The sequence below is a fragment of the Dromaius novaehollandiae genome, chromosome Z, assembly GCF_036370855.1.
Source record: "Dromaius novaehollandiae isolate bDroNov1 chromosome Z, bDroNov1.hap1, whole genome shotgun sequence".
Taxonomy (NCBI): Eukaryota; Metazoa; Chordata; class Aves; order Casuariiformes; family Dromaiidae; genus Dromaius; species Dromaius novaehollandiae.
In genome coordinates, this window is record NC_088132.1 from 66,664,187 (window position 1) to 66,677,841 (window position 13,655).

Consider the following 13,655-nt stretch of genomic DNA (forward strand, 5'->3'; position numbering starts at 1 on the left):
GGAGCGCCGCGCACCCGCGCACGGCCGGGGCACCCTTCCTCTCCGCAACGGAGGGTACCGGTGGCGCGTTTCAGCCCGGCGTCGAGCAGCAGATTGCCGCAAGCGCCCCGACGCCGCGCACGGCGGGCGCGGCCGGCCGGGGCGAGAGCCGACATTGACCTCTGCCGCCTGCGCGGCCGCGGAAGCGCCGCACGGCGGCCCCGGCGCGGAGCCGGCGCGCAGGTCCCCGGCGCGGCCGCGGGCAGCTGCGCAGGCCGCGGCTTGGCCCCGGCGTTGGGGGCTCCGGCAGGGAGCCGCCCCTGCGCGTGGGCTCGGCCCCCGCGGGCCTTCCGCGCGCGGCCGCCTCGCACAACTCACGGGTCTGCGCGCCCGCGCCCGCCCGCCCCCCGCGGCGTCGCGGCGAGCCGAGCCTCGGAGCCTGCGTGGAAACACAAGGGTTACTGGGCACACAGTTTAAGGTAGATTTCATATTTATTTAAATATTTATCAAGTACTCAAAAATGTATTACACTTGAGCATACAAAATGAATCCAGTTTCTAATCAGGATGGTTGAAATCCTTGTATTAGACTTTTACCCTTTTTAATTTTCTCTCTACTGTCGAAATGGTTTGTCTCTGTAGCTGAGCTTGCTCAGGGTGGGCTGAGATGGCGAGGAGGGAGGAAAAAGAAGGTTATGTTAAGAAAACATTAGGCTTTGGAGTAACTGTCATGCAAACCAACTTGTCTTTGTCAGACTAAAAATCTATGTATATTCCAGTTGTTAAGGATTTTTTTTAAGCGAGCCTTTGTCTTGTGCTGGCCTGGAGCACCAGGGAACACTGGGTTTGGAGGAAAAACAACCCTTTTCTGTGTTTTTTTTCTTTCTACTTTTCCCCGAGAAATCGCCCACGTTTCTAGCTTTCACCACCCCCTCCCCCGCAAATTAAAAAAGGAAGAAAAGAGGGAGTGAAGAGAGGGAAGTCGACAGAAAATAAGGAACACCAATCGTGCAATTTCACAGCAATATCCCCTCAACCCTATTCCTCCTGCAGCATTTTTCAATCGTTTTGACAGCAGACACTGATAAATAATGGTCATACTTGACTTGTTAAGCAAAAAGCGTCCCTTTTATCAGGAGCTTATACTTAAAGTACAGGTCACTTCAACAATCTCAACAACGAGGCTTTGGTATACAGCACTTTCTTTTTATTATTTTTAAAAAATAATAGAACTCAGCAAAAAGCCTGAGCTCCCGGTTCTTTAGATGTCTTAACATTATGTCAGATCATGCCTAGAGTAATATCACTTTTAAGGGCAAGGGATGGGGGGGGGGGGGGGGGAGAGAGAGCCTCTAACGTTATCAACTGAAAGCTAAGGCATCGAACTAGCCCTGATATAGTTGTTGAAACGGAAATTTACAAGCTGGTCGTTAATACTTGCAATAAAATATCACACTGATTTTATTGAATCACGACCTGCTTCGCATGCAATATTTTATTTCAGGTATTTTAGCTGCTAACTTGTAAATATTTAAAAGAGGGAACTTTGTTCATTATTTAATATTATTATTATTATTATTATTATTATTTTCTCTATTCCAAACGCTTATTTAGTGAAATAGTCCTGAAGATATAATAATTCTACATATGGCGCTTTTATTTCACATAATATTTAAGAAAAAAAGGACAAAAACGACATAGAATTAGACATATAATTCAAAGACCACGGTACAACCTTTTCTTTTTTTCTTTTTTTCTTTTTTCTTTTACTTCAGCAAACAAAAAAATAGAGTCAAATGACATGAAAAGTGGCAAGTCTTCCGATAATAAATAATAAATTACTTTATAATTTTGCAATGCAAGAGCAAACAAATAGGGTGGGTTTTTTTCTTTTTTTCTTTTTCTTTTTTTCTTTTTTTCTCTTTATTTCTAGAGAGAGAGAGAGAAAGAGACAGAGAGAGAGAGAAAGAGAGAAAAACAGTCGTTTTAACCGATGACTATACACATCTTTGGGGGAGGGGAAGGTTCTTGGACGGACACATTTCAAACACAATCCCGAGACGCTTTGTGGCAAAATAGAGGTATACCTTGTTGCAATGCTTTTATAAATCGGTTCTTAAAGAGGAATTAAAAACCTATTTTTTAATCGCTTCAGACTTGATAGAGGATGGATCTCAACCAAACAAAAATCAAAACCCCGCTACAGTACATGCTATAAGAGACCCAGGAAACAACGCCTTGTTAAGAGTCAACCTAAAAAAAAAGAAAGAAACCACTGCAAACCGCTGCAGCTCCACCTTCCTGCAATGAATCTTTCAACAATGCGGGACTAAATCGTCTCTTTCCTGATGATGGAAAACCTACTGGAGCTCCTTTTGGCAAGGCAATGACCAATATAGAAACAGCACCATTCGAGTTAGGATGGACTAGATAGAAAGTCCCTCTACCTTGGTTTCTTTCTAAGATGTGCAGTCAAATGAAAAGAATTTATTCACTTTTTTTTGAGATCCACGAGTACAAATCCTCTACGTTTTGAAAACGTCTTTTCGATCCTCCTCTGATCATTGAATAGCGCGGGTTTTTGTTTTTGTTTTATATTAATTCTAGTAAGATCCCATGATTGTCTTCACAGTGTTGCTACCATATTACCTTGTCATTTCAAACAAGACTCCGTTCATTTCATGGAGCGGTTCTTTGCTAGGTTCATTACAGGGTTGTTAAATAATTTTCCCCCTAAATTCGGAGTCTCAACGTGATCACTTTCCCACTCTCTCCAACGGGGTGAGGGTAAGGGCAGAAACAACAACAACAGAAATCTGAATGAATGTTCCTCATGCCTCAATAGGACTGGCTACCATGCTGTTGGGTGTATCTGGGAGCTGAGAGGACATTGATGCTACTTCACTTCCAGTAGAATTGGAACCAGGTCCTCCTTCTGAAAAATTAACCTGCCAAAAAAAAAGAAGAAAAATAAGAAAAAGAAGAATTGTTACAACAGTAACAATCAAAGAAAAGTAGCAGGCGAGGCAAAGAAGATTGCAAAAATATACAGGCATGCAGCCGAATGGCCTGATGCATCTCAACAGGAGGCTGTGTGACTGTTGCTTGTTTAGTTTCCCCACTGACTTTGTTGGAGTCTTCTTCAGGCCTTCAGTCAAATAGCCGAAGAAAGCAGATTAGGAAAAAAAAAGATAGAAAAATCAAGCAAATAAACAAACAACCATTTTAATGAGGCCTTCTTCCACATCTTGCAAGAGTGGCGGTCCCAACAGGATGTTCTAGTCAATTATTTAGGAGCTGATGTGTTTTCTGACACGAGACTGCAAGGTTACTTTTTCCCCTTTTGTGCACATACTACACTAAGCCTGGGACAAATATCCAGGAGCAGAAGATACCTTCCTTTAAACAAACCATCATCTCTTTCTAACAAGAGTCAGTTGGATAAAAAAAAGGTGATGCTTTCCCATCCTAGCATGCCCTGCAGCTCTCATTAGTTCGGGGTCAGCCTTGGGAAGAGAGGTTTGAAGGGTGGACCCTGGCTCATCCACAAGCAATTCCCTGGCACCTATTTAACTGGCCCTTTCCAGATTAGAGACGTGCAAACAGCGCCTTGAATAGTCGCTGAGCTATCTGTTCTGTCCACAATTCTTTAACTATTTGTCTACATGAGGCACAAAAAATATCGACATCCATCTGTCTATCCATATGCATGTGTATATTTGGGATATCCACCTTCAGTTCTGCTTTTAGACCTACTCTTTAGAAAACACTACATCAAAGCTTTTAAAGTCTCCTGTTTTGTTAAGGCACAATAAGTAAGGTAGCCGAAGGAGATCAATTTTTCTTGAGTCCGCTTGACAGCTTAATTAAAGCAGGAAAAACAGTGGCTGCTCTGGAGGAAAGATGCTGCAAGCAGTCCTGCCGCTGTGCTCTGGAGCATGCGAGTGAGCACGGTGTGTCGGGGGGAGCACGCTGCAGCCTGCGAGTAGGCAAAAAAAAAGGAACCCTGGAAAAGAGTGGGATACTAAGCTGAAACTGTTTGAAAACATTTCTTGACATAGCTACAAGCCTTTATTTTTTGTTGATGCATGTTGATGAAAAACACCCAACAGATCAAAAAATGGTCTATATATTGATGTTGCATCATTAGTTATTATTTTGAATCACTGAAAAACCATACACAACGTACCTTATTATTTTAAAGATCTGGTTTTAACACACTTAGGCCAGGAAATTGAGTTAAGGTTGAACTTCTGTCCTTAATTCACCTTGTTGGGCCTAAGTATTGCAGATGATATGGTCCCATATGAGCTGCCAAATGACGTAGGCATAAGGAAGTGAGTTAAGAACAGAATTTATTCTAAAAATGTCTGTTTTCTCTTGGCTTAAGGCAGTTCATCGTATTGTTTGGCTTTTGCATTTGACTACGTACTAACAATTCCCTTTCTGAAGCACAACATATATATGTCAGATATATATATATGTATGTATGTATGTATATGTTTACATACATACATATGTGTATATATGTGTATCTACATCTACACAAAGTTATATCCAGAGGTACATGCGTAAAACAAGGATTTCAACAATTTAGTTAAACTATTCATGTTTGTGTGAGAAAACAAGGACACAGGCTGTAGGACACAGGCTGACATTACAATCACATATTTAAAATCCATCCTATATTTTAAAGCTGAATTTGGCTGGGGGGGGGGATCGAATTTTAGAAACTGCTTTCATAAATATATATAAAATTAAATGACACGTGAAGAATATTTTTGTTCCCCGGATACAGGTGATTTCAGTTTTCAGGAGTATGCGAGCTGAATTAGTTTCAGACTTGGGTCGGGCCTTGTCCAGATTCCCCTTAAATCAACAAGAACTCTGCTATCGACTATGGTAGGTTTCGCATCGAGCCCTACTAAATCGGTTGAATTCACTGCATTTACACATTGTCGTAATGCCCACCTCGTCGTGTGCGGAAAACTCGGCTAGTCTGAATTGCTTCATCTCTCTGAGGGCATCCGTCAGCTTTGGAGAATCCCCAGTGGCTCTGCCCCCGGGTAGACACTGGCCTATTCAGGCTGGGAACTGACACTTACTAGTTGCTGAAAAGCAGGTTGATCTATGTCACTCTGCAATGCGAAGTCACTCAGTACTTTCCAAGGCGGCTGGTAACTCTGCACCTCCACTGGGTTCGCCTGTAAACCACCATCATGTCTCTCAGGACTAGCAGCCACCATCGGAGTTCCTGTCATCCCTTGGATATTCTGTAAACAGCCCAGCAAAAGATGTTAATGAGCTTGGTTAACTTTATTGTATATAAGCGCTGAGTCAATAAACTGCTTTCTATCTTATCTATACAGTCGCTTGTATTTGCTTTGTTAATCTGCTGTGAATGTCTTACTCTATTCTGCTCTAGGTCAGCCTATTTCTACCCGCTGCATTTATCACTGTGGAAGTTTACTTTCTTTTCCTTTAATCCTCGTATTTTTCTCAAGGCATTGAAAAGAAAAAAAAGACTTCTTAAACGCGAGCAGTCTATCTTGGCCGCCGATGCACGGCTCGGCACAAGAAATGGTTAATCATGCCGCCTTTCTATCTCGCATCCAGGCTGGTTTTGTTCTGCGTGACCTTAACTGGATCATATATCCACAGCACGGTAAACCTGGGGTACGTTAGTACTGCTCTCTTTCAAAAAGAAAAACACAAGGAAAAAGAAAGCCCCAGCCCTCCCAGTATGCCCAGTGGTACGGCCACTGTGTACAAAATAACTCCAAGCCTCGACGAATAGATTGTTCAGGCGAGTTAATAACATCGTGTTTTATTGCATTCCAACAGGGTAAAATGAAACTCCTTAAATTCCACTTAACTAGGCAGCCTTATGAATTAATAGTCATTCTCAGGTCAGTCAATATACAGAGGGAGAATAACAGACTCTTCTTCAAGTGGGCTAAAAACAACAAGGAAAAAAAGTTGGTTTAAAATGGAGACGGCCAGGTTGCTATGCTGAATCCAGAGCTTTCCGCCTATTTGCACCACGCGCGAATACCCACAGACACGAACTCAGTATTTCTACGGGAGAACTATATATATATTAAATAATCTGTACGCACGGTGATAAATCCAACCCCTTCTATCGCATTCCTCTTTTTCTACAGTACATGCACTGACAGACACACACATACAGATTACAGTATATAAAATGCTAAGAAAATACATCAGATTTCACTTTTACTCCTGGGTTTTACTTCTGGGTTTACTCCTGTGTAAAACCATGGAAGAAAGCAAATGCGTCTTTTTCCCCTCAAGGAGTCCTTTGCATTTGCAATATAAATATCACACAAGGCTAGGCTTATTACATCCCATAAGCTCTGCAGGGCACAATTCATGCTGCAGAGACGTTAGTCTAATCCACACCGACTCCTCAGCCCCACAAAAAGACATGTGTTCGCTTGAGCCGCCTATATCGGCTTCTCGCTGTGGTCTGCTTTAATTGCACTGATAACAGAACGAACAGATAATATTTAAGCTGTATTAGGTTGTTTGTTTTAGCGGAGCTCCCACAAAATCAAAAGCGTCAAACCAGCCCCCAAAGGCTGGCCAGGCTGGACTTAGCCTACGCGTTTCTCCTTCGGGAAGGAAGGCTGCGTACGGGTCAGAGGCTGAAGCCACTTACAGTTTTGTCATTGGGTTGCTGTTGCTGAAGCTGCTTCATCATAATGCTCCTTTTTTTGTCCTTGCATCTCTTGTTTTGAAACCAAACCCTGATGACCCTCGGGCTGAGGCCAGTCATTTCTACCAGTTGCTCTTTCATGAGGGCGTCAGGTCTGGGGTTGGCAGCGTAGCAGGTCCTCAAGGTGTGAAGCTGTTTTTCATTAAGGACAGTCCGGACTCGGGTGGTCTTCTCGGGCTGCTTGTGGACGTGGGGTCGCAGAGCTGGCTGTCTGGCAGAGATAGGTTCTGCTGTAAGGGAAGGGGAAGGAAGGAACAGGATCCCCGTAAGTAGGAGGCAGGGAGTCTGCAGAGGCGATGAATTTAAGCGAGTGGGTTAAGGGGAGGCGGTTGGGGGGGGGGTGTTGATGAACCCTCTTTCAAAGGCCATTCAAGCAGTCAGCTCCATCGGAGCTCCTGCAGCCTCCTCTTCTTCATGCGCTGGTGGAGTGACAGGACTGACATTTCTGACTCCAGAGATAATTAATTTGCAAGGCCCCCCCCCCCCCCCAAACCCTTAATGACAGAAGCTTGAACCTGTATGAGCTTTGACAGGGGAGGGAGAGATCGCTAAAGTGTGCGTGCGCTAGGAAAGGAGGGGGAGGATTTTACGTACTTGTTTCATGACAAATCACCAAAACAGATTTTTGGCCCGAAAATTAATAAAAGAATACTTTTAAAATTAATCTTAATTCGAGTCTGCTTCTTGCATGCTGGATCTAACGCAGTTTTGCCAGAGGCTACAATGACGTGCAACAGCTCCCAGCAGTTTGATGTTTCCAAATCAAAGCAAAACAAGCCAAAATCCGCTGCGCCGTGATCGTGGTAGAAAATCTCGTGGGAGACCCATATCCGAGAGCTCGGGAGGCAGGGGTCTATTTTAGAAAACGAAGGTGCCAGGTGAATTTGTGTCAACTTTTGATGAACACTCAAAAAATACGAATGTTTAGCCAATTCTTTAAAAGGGGAGCAAGCCTAGCAACTCATGCAAACCGTCAAGAAATGCAAACCAACGGGTAATGTCACATCAAGAGCTAAATACATTCGTGTGACTCTGCTGTTCTGCAGTGTGTTATGTAGCTGCAGCTATCTAGATGTAACTTGACCCAGCCAAGGGAAAAATAAAAACACTACTTTTTTTTCCCTAAAAGCTTGGCTGACTAATATTCAAAGGTGTTCAGTTTTCTACAGCCGGGTTTCGACCCCTCTGATTATAAGAAGGAAACAGTAAATTCGATGAAGACAATAAGAATGCTTCACATGTTAGCGGGGTGGTACCTGCAGACACATCGCCTCCGAGACCTGCACAAACAGGCTGCTGGGAGCGCGCGCAGCCTCTCTAAAGCTCCGTACCGAGCAGCTGCGTGACTTCTCGCTGTATGTATATCTGCTACTTGAAAGGAGCTCAAAGCGGGAAACGCGCCCGTTTGAACATGGCTGTGCTTGTAAATAACTTTTCCAGTTACAGTTACTTGCACAGCAATATTCCCTGCCGTCCTTGCTTTGTCTACCCTCCTTTGCCTGGGACAGACGTGCCTTTTCCTAAGCTAAGCCTCGCTGAGTAGCCAACGCGCATGTCGAGAGCTAAAAGTGCGAGTAAACTTATAAGGTGTGTCGAGTCTGAAGCAACAATGCTGAGTTTTAAGAAGAAATTCTCATCAAATCACATAATGCGTTTCGAGAAGGCAGAGTCACTTCAAAAGGCAATTACCGAAGATTAGCTTGTTGACAGTTCTAAATTACAGCCTGCCTGCTCGCCCGTAGTTATGAAGTCTGGCTCTTTCGGGACCCCGCTTCCACCGGCGCTCAAAACAGCTTCTCCGCGGAGCGGAGTGAGAAGGGATCTGGCTCCCAGCTGTCCCGGGTCCCAGGGGGAAACCGAGGCACCCTGCGTGCCGGCCGCGCGGGGACGCGCCGCCCCACGGGACGCTCCGCCGCCCCCGCCCCGCGCGCACGTCGCGCCCGGCCCCTTCTGCCGCAGCGCGGCCGCGGCCGCTGCGCACCCCGCGGTGCACGGGGCGCCCCGCCTCGCCGCCTGCCCTCGGGGGCGGCGGCGCTGCCCGGCGCCCGGGCGCTGCCCTCGCGGCGGAGCCGGCGCGGCGAGAGGGGCAGCGGCGCCCGGGGGCCCCGCAGGGCGCCGGGACGGGCGGAGGGCGGCGGGGCGGCGGCGCCGGGCGGCACGGGGCGCCCGCGGGGGCCGGGGCGGGCGGGCCGGGGCAGTACCTGCCATCTGCAGCGGTCTGGCGGGGTGCAGCGGGCTGAGGGGGTCGCCCGCGCCCAGGCTGGCCCTCTCCACCACGTCGTGGTCCGCCCGGCAGAAGAGGCCGTCCTCCCGCAGCGCGAATTCATCGCCGGGGATGAGCTGGCGGCTGCAGGCCACGCAGCGGAAGCACTCGATGTGGTACACCTTGGAGCGGGCGCGCATCACGAAGTCGTTCTTGCTGAAGCCGATGCTGCACTTGGCGCACTTGATGCCGTATAACCTGAGCAGGGCCCGGCCCAGAGAGAAGAGGAAGGGAGGGAAGGAGGGAGAGCACGGGAGGGGGAAGGGGAGGGCAAGGGAGGAGGTGGGGGGAGAAGAAAGAAAGGAAGGGGAAAAAAAGAAAGAGAGAGGTTTTCACTCCCGCTCATGGGCAGCCCCGTGGCCCCACTTAGACGCGCCACACGCAGCTCACTGGTTAAACAAGCCTTTAAAATACAGAAGCCGGCAGGGGAAGGGAATAAAACGGATGCAGTTACTGCCCGTGCCCAGATGCCCCTGCTGTGAAAGGCAGCGGGGATCCGGACACCCCGGTGAGCAGAGAGGGGAACGGAAGGGAGCGGCTGGAGTGGAAGGAGAGGGGGGGGGAGAAACACAAAACCCGAAAATCCCCTTTCCCAAGGAGATGCCGACCTTCTCCCCTCACCCCAGAGCCCGGGCTGCACAAGGCAAGGGGACACCCCTGTCCTCTCCCTCCCTCCGGGACGGCGGACGGTCCTGACTTAGCCTAGCCCGGAGCTGAACCAAGCCGCCCGGGTGCAAAGGGGAAAGGCGAGGCTGGCAGGGCTGACAGACCCTGACACTGCTTTCCCTCACACAAATGCGCTAGCCTCGCGAAATGCTGTTATTTCTGTGCGGAACCCACTCGGGACTTGTGCCACTGCAGGCACGCTCGGGGTCCCGGCCGCTCGCCCTCCGGGACGCAGCAGAGGTGGCTCTGCTGGGGACCACGACTCTTCCCACTACCCTTTTCCACTACGTTTTTTTCTATATGCAAGTAAACACACACACACACACACACACCCATCTATATATATGCGCACTCACATATATATTAGTGTAACTCGCCTCCTCCCGCCGCCTTGCTAAAGTGCATTTTCAATGCTTTGGCTTTACAAGCCTTCTCATAATTCAACCTTACAACTCCTTCTCCCTTCCTTCTGCACGCTCCCACCTTGAACCGGGAGCTCAAGCCTTCCAGCACGAATGAAAGGGAAACTTCTCGCTGACAACTCTGCACGGCAAATAATGGGTTTCTGGGGCCACACGCTGGAGCGGGTGGTGGGGCTCCTCGTCCCCCGCCGAGGAGAGGGGGGACAGTTCACCCGCCAGGAGATGAACACGAGAAAATGCCCCAGCTCGCTTTCCTACAGCTGCACAGCCTCGGCTCCCGCCGAATATTCCTCAGCCAACTCCCTCGGTTTTGAGCGGAACGAACATCATTCCGCGAGTAAATGTATCCGCACGCACACGCAAACACACACACGCGTATGCAACCCACGTAACCACAGGAGCTGCTCCTGAAATTGAACTAATATTCATACACACCGCTTTCCACTTCGTTAGAGATACAGTCTGTGATATATATTTGTGTGTATAGATGTTTATTTAGGCGCATATTTAGGGCTTTTGTCTATAGAGCAGCACTCAGCTTATATGCAGACGCACCAGCTTCCAAATTATAACGTTCTGTGAAAAAAAATGACGGCTAAACCGCAAAAGAACAGAGTCATGGCCAAGTCTATGAATTAATAGGTACAAAAGTTAGGGGGGGATTGCCCACATGTCTGACAATTATATATTAGGTCAGAGTCTAATTCAAAGTCGACTTGCACATAATATATATCTCTTATTTTAAATATTGTAGCAAACGAAACTTATTGTGTAGAAACTTCAAAAAGTTGCAATTTTTTTGTTTAAACTCTGCTTGCTGAATTCTCGCAAGAGGTAAGTAAGCACATCTCGCTCCCAAACGTGTTCCTTTCTTTTGAAATTAGTGAAAGGACGACATTTAAAAGCACAGTTCCAAAGTGCACTTAGAAGTAATGCAAAAAGAGAGTGGCTTGTTTCTCATCATAGGAAAACTTTGAGAATAATCTCAAAACACAGCTTGAAGGAAACATCTGCTTGTGGATCATGCAATGGAGAAGGAAAGATTTTCTTTATTTCAATTCAGAATTACAAAGAAATTAGAAAGGTGTCTTAGGTGGGAGATATTTGCTCCTGAAACTTTCTGTAAACAAAACAGTGTCCGTACCTCAATGCAAAGTTCTGGTTTGGCAAACCCAGTAGACGATACTAAAACGGATCACCATGACCCAGGAGTACAAATAATAAACACACTCGAAATTCCTGCTTTGGTTTCTCTATAGTGTCAGGATTGGCAACTCTCACATTTTATCTGTTACCAGATTTTAATGTGAGGAAGGAAGCGGTTCCATTATCTAAATATACCCAATTGTTCGCGAACAGATGATGGGCAATTTGATCTGCTCTGTCTAATTCATCAGTACAGATAAGATAAGAAAGAAAAGGCAGTCAGATATCACCAAAGGGGTTAATATTTAAAAAGATTAAATGACAGTTATTTTAGAGAAGAAACATTCAGACTAGGTTTTAACCTTCCCATAAATGGATCCTTCCTTCTAAAAGAACTTCGGTTTTGTTTTTGTTTTGTTGTTGTTGTTGTTGTTTTATAGGCCTGGTTTAAATAGGTATGCTTGCCCATGTATTTATTTTTACAGCGTACATGCTTGAAGTGCCTTTCTTATGAATGCCATTGTGCCTTTGTAAAACACACAGAGATGCATTTCTCAGGTTGTGCTTAAAAGCGATCAGTTCCGTGTTGCTCGCAATCTCTACACTAGTGAAAACATTCTCTGTTTCATACGATTTCCCACTTTGTCAGAATCCCAGAATACATTGCCAAAATCCTCAGGATGGTCCCATATAGTCGCTAGCTCTTTCCGAATGTGTTTTTATTTATACAGAGATTTGCATTTTAATTTATGCAATTAAAAACTTGACGACTTGAACTTTTTTCCCTCATCTGTTTACCTTTGGGGCATTCACTTAAAAATATAACAATTGTCCTTTCACCCTCAGTATTTTTCCTCTTCCTGCCTCTCTCAGATTTATAAAGTCAAAAAAAAAATCTCACCGAATAATTAAACAACATAAATGGCGTACCTGATATAATCTCTTTTACAGTAGGTTTTGCCATCCCTAACAAAGCACGTACAGGTCTCGTCCAAATACTGATTACACTCTGCACACTTCAAACACGCCGCATGCCATTCCAAATCCGGAGAAACCCTCAGAATATACTGATCGTGAATTTGATTGCCGCAACCAACACATAGGGAAATCAGACGTTTTTCTGAAATGAAAATAAATACATGATTGACTAACCGTTTACTCTCCTACAGAGATAAACACACTTTTAGTGTCGTTCCCTTATAGGGCGTACTCTGGGAGTTTTTTTTTTTTTAAGAGTATTACACTTTTGGATGGTAATTGAAGTGTGCCATCAAAACCTTGCCTCGTTTAGAAAGGAGGCGGAACACATGTTAAAATGTAGATGTGAACAGTCTTCGGGGTGAAGGTCCTCCTTTCGCAAGCCTTGCTCGGAATCAAAACTCCAAACTCCCTCGTTGCTTTATGTTTATTTTATTGTTTCTTTGTCTGGATTCCTTTCCCTACGAAGAGAGTATCTATATATTTGATCTCATTTTTAAGAGGCTCTGATTGGAAACGTTGGACGCGTGGCTGGGTGCGCTTCCCATTCAGCCCTTTGCCATAGAAGACGGGACTCGAGCCTGCTAGCAAGAACAAGCATCATTACGGTTGTCACTTGCTCTCTTTTGCAAGTCTAATGCTAATTCTCCTAGACGGACTAGGTGCTGGAGAGTCAGACAGCCTCACTGCAGTCTAGCACGAGGAGAATTTAAGGCTCCGTGCCTGGAGATCCCGTCAAGATCCCGTCTGCTCCCCAAACTTTAAAATAGAGCAGGACCCCAGGCTATTAACATACAAGGCTACGAGGTTAAAACACAGCAAGCATGCAGGCATGGCAACAAAGGCACCTTCTCTACCATTCAAATGAAGTTCAGCTCTTTAGCAGTTCGCCTGCCTGAGACGATTACAATAGACAGCACATTTATTCCAACAACGGTAAAAATTCCGCCTTACTTTTTGGTGGGTCTCCCATGTCTCCCATATCTGTAAGAGGGTGTAATGTCCACAGTGAAATGGTGTACGGTTTCGTTTTAAGACCCCAAAGTAGATTTGAGAGCTGTCGCTAAGAAAAAAAAAGTAGCAATAATAATAACAACAAAAGAAAAAAATAGAGACTCGAAATGAAGAGGGGGAAAAAGAAAAAAAAAGGAAAAAAGCGCCACCACGAACGTGGGAGACGCTGTCAGCGCTGCGGAGCGCGGAGGGCGCTGGCGGCGGCGGCGGCGGGGTTCGGCCGCGCGGGGCGGCGGCGGCGGCGGCGGCGACGGCGGCGACGGCGGCGACGGCAGCGGCGGCAGTGGCGGCAGCGGCGGCAGCGGCGCGGCGATGCCGGACTGGGCGCTGCTCGCCCGGGCACTCGCCTCGCCCTTATCTCTTACTCAAACTTCTCTGCTCCAACTCAGCCCGCTCGCCATTGGCCTGACGTCAGGCGCGGGGACGTCACGCCTGCCCGGCGCCCATT

General features: G+C 46.6%; 1 protein-coding gene across 3 annotated transcripts; it reads right to left on the reverse strand.

Moving 5' to 3' along the window:
• Positions 1–452: 452 nt before the first annotated feature.
• Positions 453–13,455, reverse strand: LOC135324769 (insulin gene enhancer protein ISL-1). Of its 3 annotated transcripts, none has more exons than XM_064501676.1 (6): positions 13,148–13,453; positions 12,146–12,335; positions 8,920–9,179; positions 6,662–6,945; positions 5,085–5,252; positions 453–2,927 (listed from the first exon to the last, which is right to left on the reverse strand). In XM_064501676.1, exons 1-6 carry the CDS (start codon positions 13,173–13,175, stop codon positions 2,811–2,813), a joined length of 1,047 nt encoding a protein of 348 aa, XP_064357746.1. In that variant the 5' UTR covers positions 13,176–13,453; the 3' UTR covers positions 453–2,810. The 3 variants fall into 3 exon arrangements, with proteins under 3 accessions (XP_064357746.1, XP_064357745.1, XP_064357747.1); XM_064501675.1 differs by having other exon boundaries at positions 6,662–6,948; XM_064501677.1 differs by lacking the exon at positions 453–2,927 and adding an exon at positions 2,942–4,290 and having other exon boundaries at positions 6,662–6,948; positions 13,148–13,455.
• Positions 13,456–13,655: the final 200 nt, after the last annotated feature.

Coding starts and splice junctions, on each gene's coding strand:
- LOC135324769 (XM_064501675.1), bottom strand. CDS start 13,175: ATGGGAGACATGGGAGACCCACCAAAAA. Junction 12,336..13,147: donor CATGGGAGACCCACCAAAAA/GTAAGGCGGAAT, acceptor TTTTCATTTCAG/AAAAACGTCTGATTTCCCTA. Junction 5,253..6,661: donor AGCAACCCAATGACAAAACT/GTAAGTGGCTTC, acceptor GGCTGTTTACAG/AATATCCAAGGGATGACAGG.